Here is a 26749-nt window from a genome sequence, read left to right on the forward strand (position 1 = left end):
GGTGGGGTTAGTTAACACCTCCATCATCTCAGTGGATTACCATTTCTTTTTTGTGGTGAGAACACTTAAGATCTACTTCCTTAGCAGCTTTCAAGTACATGATAGAGTAGTGCTAGCTATCGTCGCCATGCTGACATTAGACCGTAGCAGCTGCTCATCTTGTAACTGGAAGATGAGTTTCCCCCTCTCTCCAGCCCCTGGCCACCACCATTTTATTCTCTGTTTCCATGAGTTTTGACTTTTTGAATTTATGTATTTATTTAATTTTTGACCGCACCAGGTCTTTGTTGTGGCATGCGGGCTTTCTCCAATTGTGGCGAATGGGGGCTACTCTTCGTTGCAGCGTACAGGCTTATTGTGGTGGCTTCCCTTGTTGCAGAGCTTGGTCTCTATTCCACATGTTACACGGTATTTGTCTTTCTCTGTATAACTTATTTCACTTAGCATAATGCCCTCAGGGTCCATATGTGTTGTCACAAATGCCAGGATTTCCTTGTCTAAAGCTAACTATCTAAGACAGTTATTTTCCAAGGGTTCCCAGACCACAGCCAAGAAAGGCTGAAGCTGGTTGACAAGTTACCTCAGGGTTCACAGCTGGGACCCAGATCCTTATGTCTTTTACCCAATGCACAGGCATGCAAAACTCTTACTGGGTCCCTTGGCATATGTTTGTATATCCCACTGCCCCCAGAAAAGCACTTTTGTCTGTGGATGGATGCCAGATTGTTGTTGGGACTGGGGGACAGTGGATACCAATAAGGGGCATATTATTTGGCCATCTTGCTGACATCATTCTCCACGTATAGCTGCTCATGGTTGAGTGATTCTCCAAAAAACTCAGATTAGAGAAAATTCAATTGTTAGACTGTGAAAATATTCTGGTATGGCTCAGTTTGCTTCAATTTTCCTTCATTTATATTAATATAAGCAAGATTATGCCTAAATACTGGTGAAAAGCTATAGAAGCTATTATCAGAGCCCTATACTCTTCTAAAACATCACCATCAGTAAGTGTAAATACATAGTCATAAACATGTCTTAAAATTATTACATATTTTATATCAGATATATTTCAGCTATTTAGATCAGATACATTTAGGCTCATATTTTTCAACAAAGAAGTATGATTTCATTTCTTTTGTGAGTTTCAAAGCCGTGTAAAAAGAGCTATATTCCAAATTCCTTTAAATGCTAAATTCTCTAGACTGGTTTTTTGCTTCCTCTTTGTCCTAAGATTTTCAAGCAAGGGGTGATTAGGGCTCAGTGCAGCAGGGGGGAGGCTGCAGAATTCTTTAGTTACGACAACTGCTGCTGTGTTATGCTCAGTCGTGTCCAGCTCTTTGCAACCCCATGGACTGTAGCCCGCCTGGCTCCTCTGTCCATGGGATTCTCCAGGCAAGAATGCTGCGTAGGTTGCCATTTCCTTCTCCAGGGAATCTTCTTAACCCAGGAATAGAACCAGAGTCTCTTTCATCTCCTGCATTGGCAGGTGGATTCTTTACCCCTAGTGCCACCCGGGGAAGCCCCAATTACTACAACAGTGGATCCCAAAGTTTACTACACTTTGAAATCATCCGTGCATCTTTCAAAAATATGGCCACCTACCTCCTACCCATCTCCCACCCACCTCCCAACCTGATTTAATTGGTCTCAGGTGTGATTTTGGCTCTGGGGGTTTTTTTTAGCTCGCCTGGTGATTCTAACGTGCAGCAAAGTTTGAGAACCACTGCTGTGTAGAATCACCAGGGAAGCCTTTTAAAATATACACATTGGCCCTTCACTCAGAAGTTTGACTTTGGCTTTGAATCAGCAAGTCTGGGGTAGAACACAGCCAACTGTAATCTTGAAGTGCCAAAGGTGATTCTGAAGTGTAGCTGGAATCAAGAACCCTGCTATATAAGAATAACTGTCCCCTCTCTTTCTCTTCCCCCATATCCCCTACATCTTGGGGGGGATACATGGGGGGAATCACAAGAGTATATCTACCAAATCAGATCAAAAGTCCCTAGAAAAAAAGGCCCGAAGTAATACTGGTTCTTCCCCTTTTTGAAATAATAGTGCACCCTAGAGGTGAAAACATAGATTGCTCCAGCTTTTGAAGAAGACAGAGCAGAGTCTCAGTATACAGGAAATGTAAGGAACTGATTTCTCAGACCAGTGGTCTCCAGGCTTTACTTAATCATGTGTCTGTAAAGCGGGGGTACTTACCTGGTGGTCCAGTGGCTAAGACTCTGTACTCCCAATGCAGGAGGCCCAGGTTCGATCCCTGCTCAGGGAACTAGATGCCACATTGCCACAACTGAAGATCCCAAGTGCCGCAACTAAGACCTGGTACAGCCAAGTAAATAAATATATTTTTAAAAAATACAGTGTCGGGGGTAACAATCTGAGCATATGCATATTTTTATGGTTATCTGTATGCACTTCTGTACTTTCATACATTATAAAATTTACATAAAGACAGACTCTTTAAAGGATGGGTAAGATGAAATAAACAATATATACATAAATTTTGAATTTTAATAGGAAAAGCTTTTTGTCACTTAAAAATTAATAATAATACATTGTTTAATGGGAATAGTGTGTTTGAATACGGAGTATTGATGAGCCTGCCATCATTTTGTTTGATATGGTAGCTGACAAAGGGCTCATGAAGAAAAGTGTCAACTCTACTATTTTCTTAGCATTCACTTGTGCTTATGTTATTAGACTTCTGTCTACCTTCTCCAGATGAATCTTTTGAAGACTTTTTTTTTTTTGTCTTCGCTGGGTCTTCCTTGGTGCGTGTGGACTTTCTCCAGTTGCGGCCAGCAGGCGCTGCTCTCTAGGTGTGGTGCGCAGGCTTCTCATTGCGGTGGCTTCTCTCGTTGCAGAGCCCGAGCTCTAGGTGTATGGGCTCAGTAGTTGTGGCAAGTGGGCTTAGCCACCCTGCAGCCTGCAGAATCTTCCCTGGCCAGGGATCGAACCCGGGTCACTGGATTGACAGGCAGATGCTTAACCACTAAACCACCAGGGAAAGGGAAAGTGAAGTCGCTCAGTCGTGTCCGACTCTTTGCGACCCCATGGGCAGTAGCCTACCAGGCTCCTCTGTCCATGGGATTTTCCAGGCAATAGTCCTGGAGTGGATTGCCATTTCCTTCTCCAGGGGATCTTCCCAACCCAGGGATCGAACCCGGGTCTCCCACATTGCAGACAGACGCTTTACCGTCTGAGCCACCAGGGAAGTCAGTCCTTGTTAATTCTGTAGATTTGTTTTTGTTAAAACTGGCTAATGAAACCCATAAATCCATTCTGAAAGGCAGGTATAACCTAAAGCATGCTGTAATACCACACCAAGGGCAGACCAACAAGTAAGGACGCCATTAAACCCCTTTTGATTGGGGAAATCAGACAATATGTGATTATCTGACGTATCCCAGGGCCAACCTATTTGTTAAATATGAATACAGCTTAATTTCTTGTTTTAAAATGAGTATAGTGAGTATAGATAGGTATAGTATGCCTTTCCACGCTGTGGAGGATCATCTTGCGACCCCTGGGATGTTTATACCCTGCTTTGAAGACCATTACTCCAGATGGCTACATAAAAAACCTTTTATTGCACAGTTCTTATAAATCACTGTAATTGAATAAAGATTGGAGAATGAAATATGAATTCTAATAGGACTTCCAGTCTCTTACTTTGGCCCTTATGTCAGCCTCTGAATTTGATTATTAAACTGTCCTTTCTTTTTAAGGTGGAGAAATTAATACTTAAGGGGACTTCTGACACTTATAAGGCATTTTTAGTGTGACCTTTGAGCTCTAAGATTATTTCTGTTTTTTTTCCTTCTAATCTGAATCATGGAGTTTCTATTGCTATTTAATATTTTTAAAGAGTTGTTTCAGAAATCTAAGATTTACTAGCCAAGATTGATAATGTGTTCTAGATGAAATTTTAGCTGATAAGATACAGATTTAAACCTAGCTGTCCTGTGCTGTACTTAGTTATGTCCTACCCTTTGAGACCCCATGGACTGTAGCCCACCAGGCTCCTCTGCCTGCGGGGATTCTCCAGGCAAGAATACTGGAGTGGGTTGCCATGCCCTCCTCCAAGGGATCTTCCTGACCCAGGTATCAAACCCAGATCTCCCACATTACAAGCAGATTCTTTACCATCTGAGCCACCAGGGAAGGCCAAGAATACTGGAGTGGATAGCCTATCCCTTCTCTGGGGGATCTTCCCAACCCAAGGATCGAACTGGGGTCTCTTGCATTGCAGGCAGATTCTTTACCAGCTACCAGGGAGGCCCAAACATAGCTGTAGCTTATCCCAATTACACCTGGTGTGTGTTTGTTTGTTTCCTAGCTCTCTTCACAGAAGTCAGTGCCATGGATACCCATGCTGAAATCACTGCCGCTTTGGGCTATTGTAGTTGCACATTTTTCTTACAACTGGACTTTTTATACTTTATTGACCTTATTGCCTACTTACATGAAGGAAGTCCTAAGGTTCAATATTCAAGAGGTAAGAAAAAATAAGCATCTACTTCTTACAGAGAATATACAGAATTTGTTCCTATCTATGTGAAACTCAGTTATTTTGCATCTTCCATTTTACTTTGGTATACTAAATTCTAAAGACTTCTCTTTTTAGCCTTGCTTGTTCCTTTGCTCTGTGTGTGTTAACTCTTGATTCAGGGTATCATGTCTAGTATCCCCTTTAACTGTGAAGATCTCACTAGCGCCCAGTAACATGCCAGGATCTCAGATGACAAATACAGGTAGTACTGTGTGTGTGTGTATGTGTATGTTAGTCGCTCAGTTGTGTCTGACTCTTTATGACCCTATGGATTGTAGCCCACCAGGCTCCTCTGTCCATGGAATTCTCCAGGTGAGAATACTGGAGTGAGTAGCCATTCCCTTCTAGAGGGGATCTTCCTGACCCAAGGATCGAACCCTGGTCTCCTGCGTTGCAGGCAGATTCTTTACCGTCTGAGCCACCAGGGTAGCCCTGCAGGTGATACTGTATCCCCTTGTAAAAGGGATGGCGGCAGGACTCTGCTGGCAGCCGAGTGGGGTGTTGGAAGACACAAGGTTATTGTGCAGAGGTTGCTCTGTAGTGCTATCCAGGCATTGGCAGAGCTATAGTTGTAAAGCTGTATAAGACATATCTCCCTAAAACTGTCAGTTCCTTCTGATCTCATCAAATGGAGACAATTCCTATTATCTCTGTGTTGATGGATTTTGTCTCTAAAGAAATTGAAGAAAAGCATAAAGAGAAAGAGGCATGGTTTGTAAGAAAACTTGGTAGTGTTTTTTGTCTTCAAATGAAGGCTGAATCAAAGGCATAAATGTTAGGAGTTAAAATGATAAAACTCTTAGAAGTATACATCTTTGTGACCTGGCACTGGACAACAACTTCTCACATATGACCCCAAAAGCACACATGACCAAAAGAAAAAACTGAGAAGTTGGGCTTCATCAGAATTGAAACCTTTTGTGCCTCAAAGGATATTATCAAGAATGAAAACCCACTGAATGGGAGAAAATATTTGCAAATCATATACTTGATAAGGATTAAGTGTTCCAAATATGTAAAGAATTTATACAACTCAATAATAAAAAGATAAATAACTCAATTTTTTTAATGGGCAAAGGATTTAAATAGACTTTTCTCCAAAGAAAATATGAAAATGACCAATAAGCCCATGTAAAGATGCTCAACACTATTACTCAATACAGAAATGGAACTCAGAACCATAATGAGATGCCACTTCACGCCTATTAGAATCAAAAAAAATAAAATAACAAGTGTTGGTAAGGATGCAGAGGAAACGGATCCCTCATACATTGCTGGTAGGATGCGAAGTGTAGCTACCATGGAAAACAGTTTGGCAGTTCATCTAAAAGTTACACATAAAGTTATTATGACCCAATAATTCCATTTCTGAGTCTATACCCAAAAGAACTGAAAACATATGTGCACGCAAAAACATGTACATGTACACAAAAGCTTATAACATCATTATTCATAATAACCAAGAGGTGGAAGCAACCCAAATGGTATCAGCTGATAAACAGATAAATAAAATACGGTATATTCCCCCAAGAACTATTACTGAGCCAGAGTGGAAACCCTGGAAGAAAAAGTAGCAGCCTGAGTGGTGAATGTAAAGGCAGTAAGGCTGACGGCACAACTGCAGTGGTTACATGGACCTAAAGCTATCAACACTGTTAAAGCGAACCTTTCAGTCACCTCACTTCCAAAGCATACTGAAAATGTTGGCCATCCACATGACCCAACCTTAAACTTGACCTAGACGGCTAAGCTGTAAAGAACTCCTCCGGCTACTTTTGAAAAACAAAATCCATTATACTGAAATATACCCACCAATTGCATTAACAGAAGTTAAACTGAACTGAGGCTTTACCCATAGCTTGGGATGGATTTGTTGCAAGCAACCTCATTTTCCCTAAGCTCTCCGTTAACAGAGCTTGACTGTAGTCCCCTACCGTAGTGACAAATTGCATGCAAATTTAAGGATCATTCCACTTGATGCTTCTTTTTGAAATTTTCCCAGGAGAACTATAAAAAGAATGCAGTATCAATAGCTGACTGGTAATTAGTTCAGTTCAGTCGCTCAGTCGTGTCTGACTCTTTGCGACCCCATGAATCGCAGCATGCCAGGCCTCCCTGTCCATCACCAACTCCCAGAGTTCACTCAGACTCATGTCCATTGAGTCAGTGATGCCGTCCAGCCATCTCATCCTCTGTCGTCCTCCTCTCCTCCTGCCCCCAATCCCTCCCAGCATCAGGGTCTTTTCCAATGACTCAACTCTTCGCATGAGGTGGCCAAAGTACTGGAGTTTCAGCTTTAGCATCATTCCCTCCAAAGAAATCCCAGGGCTGATCTCCTTCAGAATGGACTGGTTGGATCTCCTTGCTGTCCAAGGGACTCTCAAGAGTCTTCTCCAACACCACAGTTCAAAAGCATCAATTCTTCGGTGCTCAGCTTTCTTCACAGTCCAACTCTCACATCCATACATGACCACTGGAAAAACCATAGCCGTGACTAGACAGACCTTTGTTGGCAAAGTAATGTCTCTGCTTTTCAATATGCTATCTAGATTGGTCATAACTTTCCTTCCAAGGAGTAAGCGTCTTTTAATTTCATGGCTGCAGTCACCATCTGCAGTGATTTTGGAGCCCCCAAAATAAAGTCTGACACTGTTTCCACTGTTTCCCCATCTACTTCCCATGAAGTGATGGGACTAAATGCCATGATCTTAGTTTTCTGCATGTTGATTAGTATATGTACTTAATTGCCTTCATTTATTTTTCATTAATATTTTTTTAGTTCTGTAATGAAAGACTTTAAAACTAGAATCTTTTTTCTTGGCATTTTCATACCAAAATAAAACAAACCAAAAAAAAAAAAAAGGCATTTTCTTTTTGAATCAAAATTAAAAGAAATGTGAATAGAGTTTGAAAAGGATTCTCTTATTATATATAAGCCTCTTTTTTAATGGTTTTTTCCTTGAAAAATCAGCATACTACATTCATGAAACAGCCTTTGTTCAAAATAAAGCTTGATTTGAGATGCATTGTATTTAAAATTATAATCTCATTAATTAAAAAGTTTAAAGATCTGATCATTTGTTATAAGCTTGCTTTGTTATATGTTTAGTTTTATTAGTTATCATCACTTGTACTTTTTCCTCATGTTTTCCTAGTGTCCCTATTTCTTACAACTCAGAGTTGAAGCAGTATCTGTTGGCCTATTTTGAATATTAACATTTTGGAATCAATTTTTTAAATAAATGAATACGAGGGACTATATCCTTGAACAGAATGCTTAATAACTATGGAAGACACCCATGGACATATACATGTGGTATAAATGTTGAAGATTTTAGCAGTTTTAGGTTGTTAGGGGAGTTTGTACCACTGGAATTTTAAGTGGAAAAATTCAGTAACTAGTTATTGTTGGTCTTAGCCCAGCAGAGGACAAGGCCAAGATCAGAAAATTCTCTTCTCCATTTGCTACAGTTATTCATGTGAAAGGCTCTGCCACAAACAGTAGATGTGGTCCCTCTCTGCAGAATTCCTTTTGTTTTTAGCATCTCTTATTTACTTATTTATTTGGCTGGACTGGGTCTTAGTGGCGGCACTGAGCTGTTAGTTATGGCATGGGGGATCTAGTTCCCTGACAGTGGTCGGACCCTGGGCCCCTCGCACTGGAGCTGGAGTCTTAGCCACTGAACCACCAGGGAAGTCCCCCACTATGCAGAATTCTAAATGCAATAAAGTTAAAGAAGAAATTACTCAATACCAGAAAAAAGAAAAACATTCAGCCATAGAAGTGGAACTAGAAGCATACAACAGCTGAAAATAGATCACAAATGGTGATAAAAAATTAAATCTTTTCTTAAGCACACTTAAATTTAAAATATTAACAAATTTTGCTGATCTATTCCATTAATGATGCTTAGATAGAATTATTACCAGTTTTATTAGATGGAATGTATTTATTCGCTAGATGGGATTTATTTATTAGACAAATAGAATTTATTTATTAGATAAAATTATTACCAGGATGGGGCGGCCACATGTATACCTATGGCCGATTCATGTTGAACTGTGCCAAAAACCATCACAATATTGTAAACTAATTATCCTCCAGTTAAAACAATTTTAATAAATAAAAAAGTAAATAAAAAATATTTCTCAAAAGCTTAGAGTTCATAGTAATAATAAAATAATAAATTAATTAGTAATAAAATAATAAAATCAACAACTATAGCAGCAGAGAAAAAAGAAACAAAAATCCAGAACCAACTACAGAGCAAATCAAAATATAAGAATAATAATAATTGTTTTTCTTGGAAAAACAATTATTATTGCCAGATTTTAATATCAGTGATAAAATATCTTTCTACCTTTTTTGTGTTTGTACATCTCTAACAGGTGTACCCATCTCTCTCAGACTAAAAAGTGTTCTCTTTTTAACTTTTTACTTTGTATTGGGGTATAACCAATTAACAGACAATCTTGTGATAGTTTCAGGTGAACAGCAAAGGAACTCAGCCAAACATATACATGTATCTATTCTCCCCCAAACTTCCCTTCTAAAAGAGACAACACACAACATTCAAACCCCATGTCAGACGTGGAAAGGAATAGAGCTTGATGCCCTTGTATCCTGCCTTAGACAGAAGGACAGAAATAAAACCACTAGACATCAGCAGAGGGAGCTGGGTGGGCCAGGGCCACTGGGGCCACTGCCAGGGGAATCATGGGGACACGATACAGAGGGCACAAAGTCTGATGAGAAACTCCTCATCTACTTCCTCCATGCATCCTCATCACCCTGGAGGGGGTGGGGGGCGGTGGGGGGTGGGTACCAGCAGCCCTGGGCTCCTCTGCTGTCACTTCACCTTCATCAGCGCCCGGCACTGATGCAGCTGAAGTAGGTCTGGGCATCCTCAAGCAAGAAGCCGGAAGCGAGCAGTTTCTAACAGCATCTGGATGGTGCTCACTTTAAAATAATTCATTAAGCTGTGCATTTGACTTATGTGATTTTCTCTGAATTTTATTTTATAATTAAAAAATGTTTTCAAAATAAATAAATTAAGACTGTCCTATGGGGGAAAGCCTAGGCTAATTGGAAGACATCCTCTCACTGAAGCTAGAGCCCAAATCCCAAAATAGCATTCAAGATCACCCTAAGCAGACTAGACTACGGGGAGTTCTGGTTCCCTGTGAGACAGGCTCTCCGGGACTGCATTGAGCTGAATCCCGGAATCCTTCTAAAAACCAAACTTGTTTACTGTATTATGTAAAAATTAGCAGAATACTGCTATGTATTTGCTTTCATGTGGTGGTAGGGGTATGTGTATATGTGTGTGTGTGTGTGTGTGTGTGTGTGTTATTTTGGTTCTTTTTCCCTCCATAACTAATCCTGGATCTTCTTATTCCTTCCAGAATGGGTTTTTATCTGCAGTCCCTTATTTAGGCTGTTGGTTATGTATGATCCTGTCTGGTCAAGCTGCTGACAATTTAAGGGCAAGATGGAATTTTTCAACTCTATGGGTTCGAAGAGTTTTTAGCCTTATAGGTAGGTAAAAATGAATCATGTTGTTTTGGTTTACAATTATTTAATGTGTTTATGTTGAAAGGCAAAGTAAAAGTGATAATATTAGTTATTTGTTCACATATCAAAACAATATATTTTAACACACGTAGTACATGTCTGTATAAGATGGTTCTTTTTGAATGATACATTTTGAGGATTAAGATTTATAATATCCTATTATCTCTACCATACTCTTACAGCTATAAAAAAAAAAGGCTTGCTTTGTTAAATATCTTCCCCAGAATTTTTATAAATCATTTTGTTTTCAACTCTAAGTTTGCAATGAAAATAAGACAGTCTCCATCCCTTTTCTATTTTAAATTTCAATCAAAAATATATACTAGCATCATTATAGCAAATGAGGACCCATAAATCAAAGAACTCAAAGGAACCTTAAATAATCATGTTTCAGACTCCGATTTCAGAAAAGTGAATTTTAAAACGATGTAAGACAACTACTAAGTTCCTTGGTTCCAGTATCTACAAATACAGCATTTCCATCATCACAGAGAGTTACTGAATGGCCCTGCTATAGGCACAGAAAACACAGCAGCTGCTCGTTACATCCCTTCCTATATTACTTTTATGTTACGTTTACTGCTTCTTCTACTGCTAAGTTGCTTCAGTCGTGTCCGACTCTGTGCGACCCCATAGACGGCAGCCCACCAGGCTCCCCCGTCCCTGGGATTCTCCAGGCAAGAACACTGGAGTGGGTTGCCATTTCCTTCTCCAATGCATGAAAGTGAAAAGTGAAAGTGAAGCCATTCAGTCCTGGCCGACTCCTAGCGACCCCATGGACCGCAGCCTACCAGGCTCCTCGGTCCATGGGATTTTCCAGGCAAGAGTACTGGAGCTTAACTGCCTATAATAAACTCTGCGTACCGCTTTCAGTTGTCAAAACCTAGATGGAGTATTTTCCTAACCTTATCTAACAAAGCTTATTAGTTTACCTTCTTTGGTTATGTGAATTTTGAATCATATTCTGTATCAACTGTTGCCTCTCTCTGGAACCATATGTTTTAGTCATTCTCTTGCTCTTTTCTCAAACATTGTAGAACTTTAGCTGAGTCCTGGTCACATGTAAATTTAATAACCTTGCATAAAGAGATTTTTTAACTTTTATAATAGTTGCATTAATCCTATATATTTTCCAGCACTTTTTATTTCAGTTCAGTTCAGTTCAGTCGCTCAGTCAGTCGTGTCTGACTCTTTGCAACCCCATGGACTGCAGCATGCCAGGCTTCCCTGTCCATCACCAACTCCTGGAGCTTGCACAAATTCATGTCCATTGCGTCAGTTATGACATCCAACTATCTCATCCTCTGTCATCCCCTTCTCCTCCTGCCTTCAATCTTTCCCAGCATCAGGGTCTTTTCAAATGAGTCGGTTCTTCGCATCAGGTGGCCAAAGTATTGGAGTTTCAGCTTCAGCATCAGTCCTTCCAATGAATATTCACGACTGATTTCCTTTATTTATGAAACTATAATTGAAGCTGAGTCTTCCAGGCAGTACAATGTTTCTACAGTAGGTGGCAGTAATATCAAATCTCAAATTTATGCTATATTAAACAGCAAGCAAATACTAATGCTGGGGCTTGTTTTTTTCTTTCTATAACGTTTTAACTCCAGGGATGATTGGACCTGCGATATTCCTGGTCGCTGCAGGATTTATAGGCTGTGATTATTCCTTGGCTGTCGCATTCCTAACCATATCAACAACACTGGGAGGCTTTTGCTCTTCTGGATTTAGCATTAACCATCTGGACATTGCTCCTTCGTGAGTACTGATTTAAGATTGGTTCAGATTAGCTTTAAGTTATTATTTAAATTATTAATCATTATTAATCATTAATTGAGTGAATTATGCATAACCTAAACTTTACTATTGATACCATTTTTAAAATATCTTAGAAGTTCTAATGTATTTTTATTTATTTATTTATTTTTGGACTTTTAATTTTGTACTGGGATACAGCCAATTAAAAATGTCATGAAAGTTTCAGGTGAACAGCAAAGGGACTCAACCAAATATATACATGTATCTATTCTCCCCCCAAACCCCCTCCTACCCAGGCTTCCAAATAATATTGAGCAGAGTTCCTTGTGCTACAGAGTAGGTCCTTGTTGGTTATCCATTTTAAATATAGCAGAGCGTACATGTCCATCCCACATTTCCTAATTATCCCTTCATGAAGTGCATCCATTCACACTGTCGTGCAACCATCAACATGATCCTTTCAAGAACTCTTTTTTTTCTTATTTTTTAAAAATATTTATTTCTTTATTTAGTCATTCTGGTTCTTCATTGCTGCTCAGGCTTTGTTCTAGTTGAGGAGGGCAAGTTCTGCTCTCTAGTTGCAGCATGCTGGCTTCTCGTTGCGTTGGCTTCTCTTGTGGAACAAGGGCTCTAGGGTGCGTGCTGGCTCAGCAGTCGTGGCACACGGACTCAACTGCCCCGAGGCACACGGGATCTTCCTGGACCAGTAATCGAACCCACGTGTCCTGCATTGGCAGGCAGGTTCTTTACCACAGAACCACCAGGGAAGCGCGTTCCAGAACTCTTTTTTTTTTTGTCTTCCCAAGCTGAAACCCTGGACCCATTCAACACCAACTCCCATTCTTCCTCCCTCACCCCCGCTCCCTGGCAACTGCCCTTCTACTCTTTTCTTGTGTCTATGAATTTGACTGCCCTAAGACTGACTTAAATCTTTAAACAAAGTTTCAGTTTACATAATAATTAAAGCATGAAGTTGTTTTTAAATTTAAACGTTTAACTATCATCACCTCTGTAAAAACATTACATACACCACCCAGCTAGAATAGGACCTCAGTGAAGGCAGAGTTCTTCAGAGTCTTAACGTTCTCAGGGTTCACCATGGAGCTTGGCCCACGGTGAGCATTCAGTTGGTTGGATGAATGCCCAAGACCAGACCAAGTTGTTTGTCCAGTTATGATCTTCAGTTCAGTTCAGTTCAGTCGCTCAGTTGTGCCGGACTCTGCAACCCCATGAATCGCAGCACACCAGGCCTCCCTGTCCATCTTACCTATGTGCAAATATATTTGTTTAGTACTTGATAGCATATAAACCCTCTTCACAAACATTATCTTGTTTGATCCTTAAAGCATTCCTTTGAGAAAGGAATTCTTGACCTATTTTACGACTGAGAAAACTCAGATTCAGAGAAGTCAAGTGACTCATCTTGTATCGCCCAGCTAATACATGATAGAGGCAAAATTTCCCCTAGGATCCTACTTTTAAGCCCAGAATTCTTTCAATAGCTATTTCTCTGGAAGTATTCTTTGGGCCACATTCTTCTAGAATTCTTTTGTGCCAGTTGACACAAGGTAGAGGAGGGGACTGTGTGAATATTTTAACCAAGAGGATTCGGTGCACTTAATGTTTTTAAAATAATGAATATGAATTTATTTTTAGAGAAAAGACAAGTAGTCTCCTACCCCTTACCCCCAATTTTTCACACCTAGACTACCCCAGAATCTTCCTATTCCTATTAATCCTCAGTCTCCCATCCCTTCAATAAATACTTCTAGATAAGCACCAATAAACTGATGCTCATAGAACTTGCGTGGACCTTTGAAATCATTCTAATCCAGTCTCTTGTTTTGTATAAGAAGTCCAAGAAGGCACTACAGGATCAAGTCTTTGTATGCCTGGCTCCAGGCAGAGTCCTGTCTGCTGTTCCACAATGCCTTCCACTGGGATTCATTCTCAGCCACTGGTCCGTTTCCTTTCCTCCCCATCCATATGAATCCTTCCCAGCTCACATTCCAGTTCTTCATTAAGCCTTTCCAGACCCTTGTGCTTTTTTTTCTCTTCCTTTTCTCAGTTTATAATTTTATGCTGGATATCATAGCTTACTTTGTCATTATTTCTGAATGTAACTCTTCTCTTTCTTCTCGCCCCAGTCTGTTTGGGAGCTTTCTCAGACTGAGACATCTTATATCTCCATATCACAACTTCTGCACAAGGAGAAGCACCCCCAGTCCATAGTTGAGTGGTTGATGTACATGATCATACTAAAAAAAAAAAAATAGGAGCTTCCAGCTACATACCCTTAACAGTGGGGAACCGAGGAAAGAAAACGAGTGACACTTGAGTATTGGGCCAAGAAACGATTTGAAACAAAAGATAGCCAAGCAAAAGCTCTGGTGCTGTCACCTGTGAGGCTCAGGGCCCAGGTCTGTCCTGTTGACCCCCGGCAGTGCTGTCAATCAATTACATGCATGGAAGACGGAAAACAGATTTTCTTTTTTTATTATTTTCTTTTATTTATTTATTTATTTTTGGCTGTGCTGGGCTTTGTTGCTGTGTGGGCTTTCCTCGAGTTGTGGCGAGTGGGGCCTACTCTAGTCGCGGTGTGCAGGCTTCTCGTCGTGATGGATTCTCTTGCTGCAGAACAAAGCTCTTGGGCACGTGGGCTTCAGTAGTTGGCAGCTCCTGGGCTTTATAGCGCAGGCATAATAGTTGGGGTGCACGGGCTTAGTTGCTTCCCGGTACTGGGATCTTCCAGGAGCAGGGATCAAACCGGTGTCTCCTGTGTTGGCAGGCAGATTCTTTACCACTGAGCCACCAGGGAAGCCTGCAAAACAGATTTTCATATTCAGTATCATGTGAAAATCCTTTCTAAAAACCTATTTGTGTATTGACCTTACTGTGTGTCAGTCAACACTTTGCTTTAATGCTCTTTCTTATGAGAAACAGGGGAGGAATTTTGTGAACTTTACAAGCTAGAAAATGTTAAGTATACATGTTGTTGAGTTTAGAACTAAAGGAGTTTTAGAATTCCCCAGTGGTCCAGTGGTTAAGGCTCCTCACTTCTAGTGCAGGGTGCACAAGTTCAGTCCCTGTTAAGGGGGCTGTTAATAAGATCCAACGTGCAGTGCAGGGCAACCAAAAAAATTTTTTTTAATTAAAAAAAAAAACTAAACTAAAGGAGCTTAACATAGTGAGGAAAGAGAAGAATGCTTGAAAAGTAAATTAACCTCAAGAAAAACCCTGTTAAATATAGTGACAATTTGAAAGATCGGATATAAATGTAACTGAAATAATTAAGAGCCCATTGACATGGAAGGAGTGAAGGTGTAAGAAGCCTTTTCAGCAGAAGGGCCTAAGCAGGAGCCCAAAGGCCTAAACACATCTCTGCTCGGGACTTGAAGCGGACATGGTATTTACAAAGTAAACTAAGTCTCATTACAGAAAAGGATTCGAGGCATAGCAATAATTAAAGGACTGAAATATGTTCCCTTATGCGATTGATTAGAAAAGGAATCTGGAAAGGATTTCCCTGGAAGTAAGTTAAACGAGTGACATTGTTTTTATAAACTACAGTGCATAGTTCGTACATGCAGGGTACATAGTGCATAGTTCGTACATGCAGGGTATACATTGTATAGTTTGTACATACAGTGTATATAGTGTATAGTTGATACAGTGTATAGTTTTATCATAGAAAGTTAGAACTAGGAAAGATTTAGAGTATTCTTATCTATGCAGACTGTGGTCCATGGACCACTGGCATCATTACATGAGAGCTTGTACAAAATGCAGATTCTCAGGCATCTCTCCAGACTTAGTGAACCAGAATCTGCATCTTTAGATCCTCAGGGATCTAAAGGATCCTTTATATCCCTGTGCTTTCAAGCATGAGGCCCAGGGCTGGCCCAGTCCTCTAGTGTGTACAACAAATGTCTATATAGTACCAGTTGTACATTCAACCCTCCACATGGCACTATAGAGAATAAAACCCAGCTCCTGCTCACAAGGCAATCAGTCTAGTTTGGGAAAGAAACAATAAAAAATAATTGTAATAAGTTATTAATTCATTCTTTCAGCAAATACTTATCACATGCCTACCTACTAAGTGTCAGCCAACACAGCCCAGCCCTGGCCTGTGGAACTCTTGAAAGAAACAAATAAAAACTAACTTTTTGAAGAGAAAGTAAGAGAATATAATAGGGGGCATAAGGCAGATCAGGGAGCAAGGGAAGGTCTCTCTGAGGAACTGATACTTATTTAAGCTAAAGCCTCAAGGATAAGCAAGAAGTTAGGCAAAAAGGAAGTAGTGTTCTTGACAGAAGAATTTACATGGCAGGAAGAGGAAATTGGTGTGTGTCTCAGTCTGCTTGGGCTGCCAGAATAAAACACACAAACTGAGTACCTTAAACAACAGAAATTTTCTCACAGTTCTAGAGGCTAGAATTCCCATCAGGGTGCTGACACCTTGGTTTCTGGTGAGCACTCTTCCTGGTTTGCAGAAGGGCCAACTCCTTGCTCTGTGCTCACATGGCCTTTCCCTGGGTACGTGTGCATGGGTGTGTGCAGAGAGAGAGCTCTGATGTCTCTCACTCTTCTTATAAGGGCATCAGCTTTGTCAGATTAGAGTCCCGCTCCTAATGATCTCATTTAACCTCTATCACCTCGTAAAGAGCCTGTCTCCAAATGCAATCACACTGAGGGCCAAGACTTCAACATATGCATTTTGGAAGCACATAGACATTCATTCCAAAACTCTGTATTTCACTTAACTGAGAGGTCACCTGTGGCTGAGATGCAGGGAAGAAGGCCACTGGGGAGTAAGTAGGGGCCTATAGTAAGTATTTTAAATTGTATCCAAAGCAGGTAGGAAGTGACCTTCTCTGGTCACTTTTAAGGTCACTCTTGTGTGAACAAATACAAGCAGAGAAAACCAATTAGGAGGCTATTGCAGTAACCCAGGTAGGAGGTGGTGATGGCCTGGAATGAAGATAGGAGATGTAAAGAGGTAGATAGATTTGAGATCTTTGTAAGTACAGTAGAAGTGACTTGACAATAGATTAGACCTGAAGAGTAAAGAAGATACCCATGATGATGCGTGCATGCTCAGTCGCTGCAGTCGTGTCCAACTCTTTGTGACCCTATGGACTGTGGCCTGCCAGGCTCCTCTGTCCATGGAATTCTCCAGGCAGGAATACTACTGGAGTGGGTTGCCATGCCCACCTCCAGGGGATATTCCCAACCCAGGGATAGAACCCACATCCCCTGCATCTGCTGCACTGGCAGGCAGATTCTTTACCGCTGAACCACCTGTTGTTCAGTCGCTCAGTCATGTCCAACTCTTTTAGACCCCATGCACTGCAGCACAGGGCTTCCCTGTCCTCCACTCTCTCTTGGAGCTTGCCGAAACTCATGTCCATTGAGTTGGTAATGCCATCCAACCATCTCATCCTCTGTCATCCCCTTCTCCTCCTACCTTCAATCTTTCCCAGCATCAGGGTCTTTTCTAATGAGTCAGCTCTTCACATTAGGTGGCCAAAGTATTGGAGCTTCAGCTTCAGCATCAGTCCTTCCAATGAATATTCAGGACTGATTTCCTTTAGGATTGACTGGTTTGATCTCCTTGCAGTCCAAGGGACTCTCAAGAGTCTTCTCCAACACCACAGTTCAAAAGCATCAATTCTTTGGCACTTTATGTCCAAGTCTTTATGGTCCAACTCTCACATCCAAACATGACTACTGGGAAAACCATAGCTTTGACTATACAGACTTTTGTTGGCTAAGTAATATCTCTGCTTTATAATATGCTCTCTACGTTTGGCATAGCTTTTCTTCCAAGGAGCAAGTGTCTTTTAATTTCATGGCTGCAGTCACCATCTGCAGTGATTTTGGTGCCCAAGACAATAAAGTCTGTCACTGTTTCCATTGTTTCCCCATCTATTTGCCATGAAGTGATGGGACCAGATGCTGTGATCTTTGTTTTTTGAATATTGGGTTTAAGCCAACTTTTTAACTCTCCTCTTTCACTTTCATCAAGAAGCTCTTTAGTTCCTCTTTGCTTTCTGCCATAAGGGTGGTACCATATGTGTATCTGAGGTTATTGATATTTCTTCCAGCATCTTGAATCCAGCTTGTGCTTCTTTCAGCTCAGTGTTTATCATGATGTACTCTGCATATAAGTTAAATAGGGTTACAATATACAGCTTTGACGCACTCCTGAGCCACTTGGGAAGCCCATTATTGCGGTGACTAGGTTGTATTACATTTTTGACCCATAGTTTTTCTCATTAAGTAAACTGTGAGCTCCTTGAGAACAAGAACTATGTTTAATTCATTATTGGACATGAGAGTGCTCTATAGTGGTGGACACAAATGCCATACTTAGGAGTTTTTTGTTACGTGAGCCGCCACAGTGAGAAGCCCATGAACTGCAGTGAAGCATAGCGCTGTTCGGCACAGCCAGAGAAACGCCACGCAGCAGTGAAGACCCAGCTCGACCAAACATAAATAAATAAATAAAATTTAAGAATTATTTGTTAAATGAATGGATGGATGGGTGGGTGACAGCCATAGTTGGTGTTTACTATTAAAATGGCTTGAGCTGTTGGATCTCCTTCATGCATTATAGTTATAATTGGTTAGAAACTGTGATAAGAATCGACTATGTTCCAAGGAAGACATTAGGGTGAGTGATGTATTTCTTACACATTTGAGGAGTATCTTCATAATCAACAATTGTAGTTCATCCTTTTCCCTCTTACTCTGAGAATACTCAATAAATTGTGGGAAAATAAGATGTAATTTTTAAAAATGTATTCAACAGATTATTTATTGAGCATCTACTGTCCAAAGTGGTATGTGTCCTGGGCACACCCAGATTCTATCCTCAAGGACATTAAAATAATAAACTATAGTTTATTTTTTTTAATTTATGTTGGAGTCCAGTTGATTTACAATGTTGTATTAGTTGGACAGCAAAGTGAATCATTTTGCTGTATATGTATATGAATGTATTATACGTATCCATATATCCTCTCTTTTTTAGATTGTTTGCCCATGTAGGTCATTATACAGTATTGAGTAGACTTCCCTGTGCTATGTAGTAGAGCCTTACTAGTTATCTTTTTTATATATAGTAGTATATGTATCAGAGAAGGCAATGGGACCCCACTCCAGTACTCTTGCCTGGAAAATCCCATGGACGGCGGAGCCTGGTAGGCTGCAGTCTATGGGGCCGCTAAGAGTCGGACACGACTAAGTGACTTCACTTTCACTTTTCACTTTCATGCATTGGAGGAGGAAATGGCAACCCACTCCAGTGTTCTTGCCTGGAGAATCCCAGGGACAGGGGAGCCTGGTGGGCTGCCATCTATGGGGTCCCACAGAGTCGGACACGACTGAAGCGACTTAGCAGCAGCAGCAGTATATATGTATGTCAGTCTCAGTCTCACAGTTTATCCTTCTCCTCCTTTCCCCTCCCAGTAAAAATAAGTCTCTTTTCTACATCTGTGACTCTCTTTCTGTTTTGTAAATAAGTTCATCTGTACCTTTTTTTTAGATTCCACATGCCCATCCATAATGCCCTGCAAATGGCATGATTTCTTTCTTTTTTATGGTTGAATAATATTCCATTAAACATATGTACCACATCTTCTTTTTTTTGTTTGTTTGTTTGTTTTTTTGTACCACATCTTCTTTATCCATTCCTCTGTTAATGGATATTTTATATATCTGTAACAATGCCTTATTGAGAACAGTCATCACTGAATTCAGAATGTAGGAAAGATCAGTTTTCTCATGCTTAATTTTTTGCTACAAGCCCCAGCATTTAGATTATAACATTCCAATATTAAGTACTGATTTGGAACCAGACAAATTGAGTAACATTTTATAGTCTTTATTTCTTTCTTATCTATAGAGTAAAGATAACCTTCCTCTTGGGTTCATTTTACTGTTAAAGTGGGATAAGATATAAAAACTACTTAGAACCCTGCCTGGCATAAGGTTTTCCAACAGGCAGTCAGTCCTGTTAGCATGTAAATATATGTTGACATGGTATTTTCTAAGCCTTTCCTTCTGTGGACTAAAATATATATTTTCTATGGATAATTTTGTTACTCAGATTTCAAAGGATTTGAATAGATTTTTAACTATTAATCCCACAGAATTCTAAGACTCCAGTAGCACAGAATCCACACTGAGTTCATACAACAATTTCTTTCCCCCAGGCTCTCATCAATCTTTCATGGCCTTTCTTGCCCAGTGTAATATAAGTATCTGAATGAGCTTCTTGGTGCTGACATTTAGAATTTCACAACATTCATCTGCACTTAATATCTGTCACTGAAAAGGCCTGGCAACACTGCAGTCAGTTCCTCCTACTGCCAAGGTGTTAATGCTTTAAAAAAAAAAAAAAAAAAAAAAAAAGGACAAGTTCTACCAAGCTTGGTTAATTTAAGATCTGCTCCCTAAAGGGCATAAGCCAAAAAGTTCTGAGCTCTTTCGTTTTGTTGTTGTACACTGTGTACATCAGTTTTCAATATAAAAATTTGTGATGTTTATAGATAACTGAATTGAGTTCAGCAGGATATTTTATTTAGGCACTGTGTCAATCAATTCAGGACGCCATAAAAATACCATGTGGCTGAGTAGCTTAAAAAACAGAAATTGATATTCTCACAATTCTGGAGGCTAGAAGTCAGAGGCCACGGTGCCTGCTGGGTTGCGTTCTAGTGAGGGCTGCCCTCCTGGTTTGCAGACAGTCACCTTCTCACTATGTCCTCATGCGGCCTCTCCTCAATAGGAGCTCACAGAAACAGAGAGAGCAATCTGCCTTTCATCCTTTCCTGGTAAGGCCATCAAGCCTATTAGGTTGGGAGCCTATCTTTATGACCTCATTTAACCTCAATTACTTCTTAAAAGCCTGTCTCCAAATATAGTCACAATGGAAGTGTGGGTTGGGGGAGGACACAATTCTGTCCATAGCAGGCACTTTTCCACGTCTAAAATGGGGCGAGGAATTTCAGATCAGCAGTCTGCAACCGAGGTACTGAGGATCCTAAACCTAACAGAAACAGTATCATCCCACAATAATACTTTATGGTCTAATTAATACCAAGCTTCTTTAATTTTGACCACAATTTTATTTTATAATATCACTGATTATCTCATTAAAAAGTTGAAAGTCTCTACTTGGCCTTTGTATATAACTTGGTAGCTTTTGGGCTTCCCTGGTAGCTCAGCTGGTAAAGAATCCACCTGCAATGCAGGAGACTCCATTTCGAGTCCTGGGTGGGAAAGATGCCCTGGAGAAGGGATAGGCTATCCACTCCAGTATTCATGGGCTTCCCTTATGGCTCAGATAGTAAAGAATCCATTTGCAATGTGGGAGACCTGGGTTCGATCCCTGGGTTGGGAAGATCCCCTGGAGAAGGGCCTATCAACCCAGTCCAGTATTCTTACCTGGAGAATCCCCATGGACAGAGGAGGCTGGTGGGCTACAGTCCATGAGGTCGCAAAGAGTCAGACACAACTGAGTGACTAAGCACTGCACACAGCACAGGAGACTTTTATAAAAAACAACTTAATTTACTTGATTAACTAATTTTTAACTCTACCACCACCATTGAGTTTTCATGCTAAAAATATCAAACCTAAATATAATGAACCCTCTAGGATCTCAAGTCTGTAGTCTGCCACGACCCTATGGACTGTAGTCTGCCAGGCTCCTCTGTCCATGGAATTCTCCAGGCAAGAATACTGGAGTGGGTTGCCTGCCATTCCCTTCTCCAGGGAATCTTTCTGACCCAGGGACTGAACCTGGGTCTCCTGCACTGCAAGCAGATTCTTTACCATCTGAGCCACCAAAGAAGCCCATAGATACTACCAGTGTACAGGAAATACAGGGGAGATAAAGTGAAAGTGAACTCTCTCAGTCATGTCTGACCCTTTGCAACCCCATGGACTGTACCCTACCATGCTCCTCCGTCCATGGAATTTTCCAAGCAAGAGAATTAGAGTGGATTGCCATTTCCTTCTCCAGAGGATCTTCTCAACCCAGGGATCAAACCTGGGTCTCCCGCATTGCAGGCAGACACTTTACCATCTGAGCCACATAGGACTATATCAAATGATGCCTCAGTCTACAAAATTTAGAATTGTAGGGCCATCTGCAAGACAAAATCCCAAGTTTTTCCGTTAATACACACAACTTAGAATACTGTTCAGCAACCCTAGCATGTAATCCAAAATGTTACATACTGTATAATCCTTCAGAATCAAGTCCCAGGAGAAGGTACTTTGTCCCTTTGTCTCCAGGGGACAAAGCTCCAGCAGCCAGTGCAGCCAGAGCCCCATAGGACCAGGCGTGGGACCTGACCAACTGCGGGTCACACACCATTTCTCTGGTCAGCATATATTTAATTAGCATATATGTTGCACTGGAAATAATAAAGGAGAATAAAACATGAGTTTTCAGGGAGACTATGGGGTCAAAATTAGCAAACTTGAATTAGAGAATTATTACCTCTTAAAACATGAAATACCAGCTTTGAGGACAATAAAGATTCTGAAAAGAATTTTTATCAATAGGCATTTTTGTCATATACACACAGTATTTATAAACTCAGTTTATCAATTTCTGGGACAATATGCAGGGATTTAGCTACAGGAAGATATGTAATAAGTTCAACAAATAAGTTGTGAAACTGTGCTTGATATCTCATTTCTATAATAATATATTGTTATGTTATTAGATATATTAAAATATATACAGGAAAAAATTAGGATATTTACCAAAATGTTACTGTTGATTGTCTCTACATAGAAGGATTATAAGTTATCTTACTTTCTTCATAGTATTTTTCTTATTTAAAATTTTTAACAATGACATAAATTTTGTAATTGGGAAATAAATTCTTTTTTTAACTTAAAAAATTTTAAGATACATGAAGCTTCCTATCTAGATACCATCTTGTATGAAAATCATATCTCAGCATGTCTCCATTTCACTGTAAAAGAGATCATTTCAATGGCTGTGTTCCTCTATATGATGTTAGAACTATTGAAATACAAGGTTTTCAGCAGCTAACTATTTAGTCCTATTTCAGTAAGACATTGCTTTAGACATAAAATCTCACAAGAGTACAGCATAGAAATGTAGTTATCTATGGACAGAAGCTACTTAAATGTGTAACACAGGGAATTGCCTGGTGGTTCAGTGGTTAAGATTCTGCACTTCCATTGCAGGGAGTACAGACAAGTTCAATTCCCACACTCACCCCAAAAAAACTGTGTAACACATTAATAAAGCTCTATGAAAATGTCTCTGCAGGTATGCTGGTATTCTCCTGGGCATCACAAATACCTTTGCCACTATTCCTGGAATGATTGGGCCCATCATTGCTAGAAGTCTTACTCCTGAGGTAAGCAGATAACTTACTTATAAACCAAAAAGGTCTAAACAGTTCATTTGAAACTGCACATCTGTATCGAGTATATTTAATTAAGGGTGAAATGCTGAATCCCAAAGAAAGGCAATGCCAAAGAATGCTCGAACTACCACACAATTGCACTCATCTCACATGCTAGTAAAGTAATGCTCAAAATTCTCCAAGCAAGGCTTCAGCAATACATGAACCTTGAACTTCCAGATGTTCAAGCTGGTTTTAGAAAAGGCAGAGGAACCAGAGATCAAATTGCCAACATCTGCTGGATCATGGAAAAAGGAAGAGAGTTCCAGAAAAACATCTATTTCTGCTATGCCAAAGCCTTTGACTGTGTGGATCACAAGAAACTGTGGAAAATTCTGAAAGAGATGGGAATACCAGACCACCTGACCTGCCTCTTGAGAAACCTATATGCAGATCAGGAAGCAACAGTTAGAACTGGCCACGGAACAACAGACTGGTTCCAAATAGGAAAAGGAGTACATCAAGGCTGTATATTGTCACCCTGCTTATTTAACTTATATGCAGAGTACATCATGAGAAATTCTGGGCTGGAAGAAGCACAAGCTGGAATCAAGATTGTTGGGAGAAATATCAATAACCTCAGATATGCAGATGACACCACCCTTATGGCAGAAAGTGAAGAGGAATTTAAAAACCTTTTGATGAAAGTGAAAGAGGAGAGTGAAAAAGTTGGCTTAAAGCTCAACATTCAGAAAACGAAGATCATGGCATCCAGTCCCATCACTTCATGGGAAATAGATGGGGAAACAGTGGAAACAGTGTCAGACTTTATTTTTGGGGGCTCCAAAATCACTGCAGATGGTGATTGCAGCCATGAAATTAAAAGACGCTTACTCCTTGGAAGGAAAGTTATGACCAACCTAGATAGCATATTCAAAAGCAGAGACATTACTTTGACAACAAAGGTCTGTCTAGTCAAGGCTATGGTTTTTCCAGTGGTCATGTATGGATGTGAGAGTTGGACTGTGAAGAAAGCTGAGCGCCGAAGAATTGATGCTTTTGAGCTGTGGTGTTGGAGAAGACTCTTGAGAGTCCCTTGGACTGCAAGGAGAGCCAACCAGTCCATTATTAAGGAGATCAGTTCTGGGTGTTCTTTGGAAGGACTGATGCTAAAGCTGAAATTCCAGTACTTTGGCCACCTCATGGGAAGAGTTGACTCATTGGAAAAGACTCTGATGCTGGGAGGGATTGGGGGCAGGAGGAGAAGGGGACGACAGAGGATGAGATGGCTGGATGACATCACCGACTTGATGGATGTGAGTCTGAGTGAACTCCGGGAGTTGGTGATGGACAGGGAGGCCTGGCGTGCTGCAATTCATGGAGTTGCAAAGAGTCAGACACGACTGAGCGACTGAACTGAACTAAACTGAAAATGCTGAATGCCTATTCTTATGTAGTTATTTACAGCAATGAAAAGCTAAATGCCTTAGTAGGTGGGAAAGTATATTTCAAAGAACACTCTGAATTTTAGACAGAACAATAGAACAATGAAGATCTTGTAACTGAACCTGCGCAACTCCTTAAGAGTTGTGATACTATAGCAGATACATGACTTGTATCTTTGGTTTGAACAAATAAATTTGGCAGTGTAGAATTATTCAAGAAGTGGAACCACAAAGATATCAGGAAATCATGTGCAAATGAACAAAAACAGTTGAAATTATCAAGAATGTTTAGAAAAACAGAAGATTTAGCAAATGTATAGATGTCTTTCAGCTTCCCTGGTGACTTGGTGGTACAGAATCCGCCTGCAGTGCAGGAGACACAGGTTCAATCCCCAAGTTGGGAAAATCCCCTGGAGGAGGGTATGGCAACTCATTCCAGTATTCTTGACTGGAGAATCCCATGAACAGAGGAACCTGGCAGGCTACATACAGTCCATGGGGTCACAAAGAGTCAGACACAACTGAAGTGACTTAGCAGGCATGCATAGATGTCTTCACATATTCAAAAGATGGTGACTTCTCTCAACAGTTCTACAAAAGCAGATAGAAAGAAGTTGCTGCTGCTGCTGCTAAGCTGCTTCAGTTGTGTCCAACCCTGTGCGACCCCATAGACGGCAGCCCACCAGGCCCTGCCGTCCCTGGGATTCTCCAGGCAAGAACACTGGAGTGGGTTGCCATTTCCTCCTCCAATACATGAAAGTGAAAAGTGAAAGTGAAGTCACTCAGTCGTGTCTGACTCTTAGCAACCCCATGGACTGCAGCCTACCAGGCTCCTCCATCCTTGGGATTTTCCAGGCAAGAGTACTGGAGTGGGTTGCTATTGCCTTCTCCAAGAAAGAAGTTAGGAGGAGATAAATAGCAAATTTTCTGTTTAAAGCTTTTACTGTGTGGAATGGGCTACCCTATGACTTAGTGGGCTTCCCTGGTGGCTCAGCAGTAAATAAACTACCTGCAATGCAGGAGACACAGGTTCAGTGTGGGTTCAATCCCTGCGTTGGGAAGATCTCCTAGAGAAGGAAAATGGCAACGCACTCCAGTATTCTTGCCTGGGAAGGCCCGTGGACAGAGGAGCCTGGTGTATTACAGTCCATCAGGTTGCAAGAGTCAGACACAGGGCTTCCCTGGTGGCCCAGTGGTAAAGAGCCCACCTGCCAGTGCAGGAGACATGGGTTCGATCCCTGGTCTGGGACAGTCCCACAAGCTGCGGAGCAACTAAGCCAGTGCACCACAGCTACTCAAGTCCATGCACCTGGAACCTGTGCTCCACAACAAGATAAGCCACCACAATGAGAAGCCTGCATCTAGAGTGTAGCCCCCGCTCACCACAACTGGAGAGAGCCCATGCAGCAACAAAGACCTAGCAAGGCCAAAATAAATAAATTTAAAAAAAAGAGTCAGACATGACTTAGCAACTAAACCACCACCACCATGAATTAGTGAGCCCTGAAATAGTCAAACGTATATTCAACTGGCACTTCTTTTTTTCTTCCTCTCTTCTATTTTTTATTTTTTTAATTTATTTATTTTAAATGGAGGCTAATTACTTTACAATATTGTAGTGGTTTTGGTCATACATTGACATGAATCAGCCATGGGTTTACATGTGTCCCCCATCCTGAACCCCGCTCCCACCTCCTTCCCCATCCCATCCCTCTGGGTCATCCCAGTGTACCAGCCCTGAGCACCTTGTCTCATGCATTGAACCTGGACTGGCAATCTGTTTCACATATAATAATATACATGTTTCAACCCCATTCTCCCTAATCATCCCACCCTCACCTTCTCCCACAGAGTCCAGAAGACTGTTCTATACATCTGTGTCTCTTTTGCTGTCTCGCATATAAGGTTATCATTACCATCTTTCTAAATTCCACATATATGTGTTAGTATACTGTATTGGTGTTTTTCTTTCTGACTTACTTCACTCTATATAATAGGCTCCAGT

At 40.8% G+C, this 26749-nt stretch overlaps 1 protein-coding gene and 1 long non-coding RNA gene across 7 annotated transcripts in view; one reads left to right on the forward strand and one right to left on the reverse strand.

Moving 5' to 3' along the window:
* Positions 1–26749, forward strand: part of SLC17A5 (solute carrier family 17 member 5) — a 75599-nt gene that overhangs the window by 40445 nt on the left and 8405 nt on the right. For 2 of the 6 annotated variants that reach the window (XM_006071100.4, XM_006071101.4), the window contains 4 exons: positions 4349–4507; positions 9968–10100; positions 11747–11894; positions 23221–23311. In XM_006071100.4, the coding sequence (XP_006071162.3) occupies positions 4349–4507; positions 9968–10100; positions 11747–11894; positions 23221–23311 (531 nt within the window). The remainder of the gene's footprint in view (positions 1–4348; positions 4508–9967; positions 10101–11746; positions 11895–23220; positions 23312–26749) is intronic. The other 4 variants (XM_044924509.2, XM_044924510.2, XM_025294876.3 and 1 more) reach the window with 2 other exon arrangements.
* The window catches only part of LOC102414293, a 33935-nt gene continuing 19075 nt past the window's right edge, over positions 11890–26749 (reverse strand). The window contains exon 3 of the long non-coding RNA XR_006639660.1: positions 11890–14715. This is a non-coding gene — a long non-coding RNA (uncharacterized LOC102414293). The remainder of the gene's footprint in view (positions 14716–26749) is intronic.

The sequence above is a fragment of the Bubalus bubalis genome, chromosome 10 (assembly GCF_019923935.1).
Source record: "Bubalus bubalis isolate 160015118507 breed Murrah chromosome 10, NDDB_SH_1, whole genome shotgun sequence".
Taxonomy (NCBI): Eukaryota; Metazoa; Chordata; class Mammalia; order Artiodactyla; family Bovidae; genus Bubalus; species Bubalus bubalis.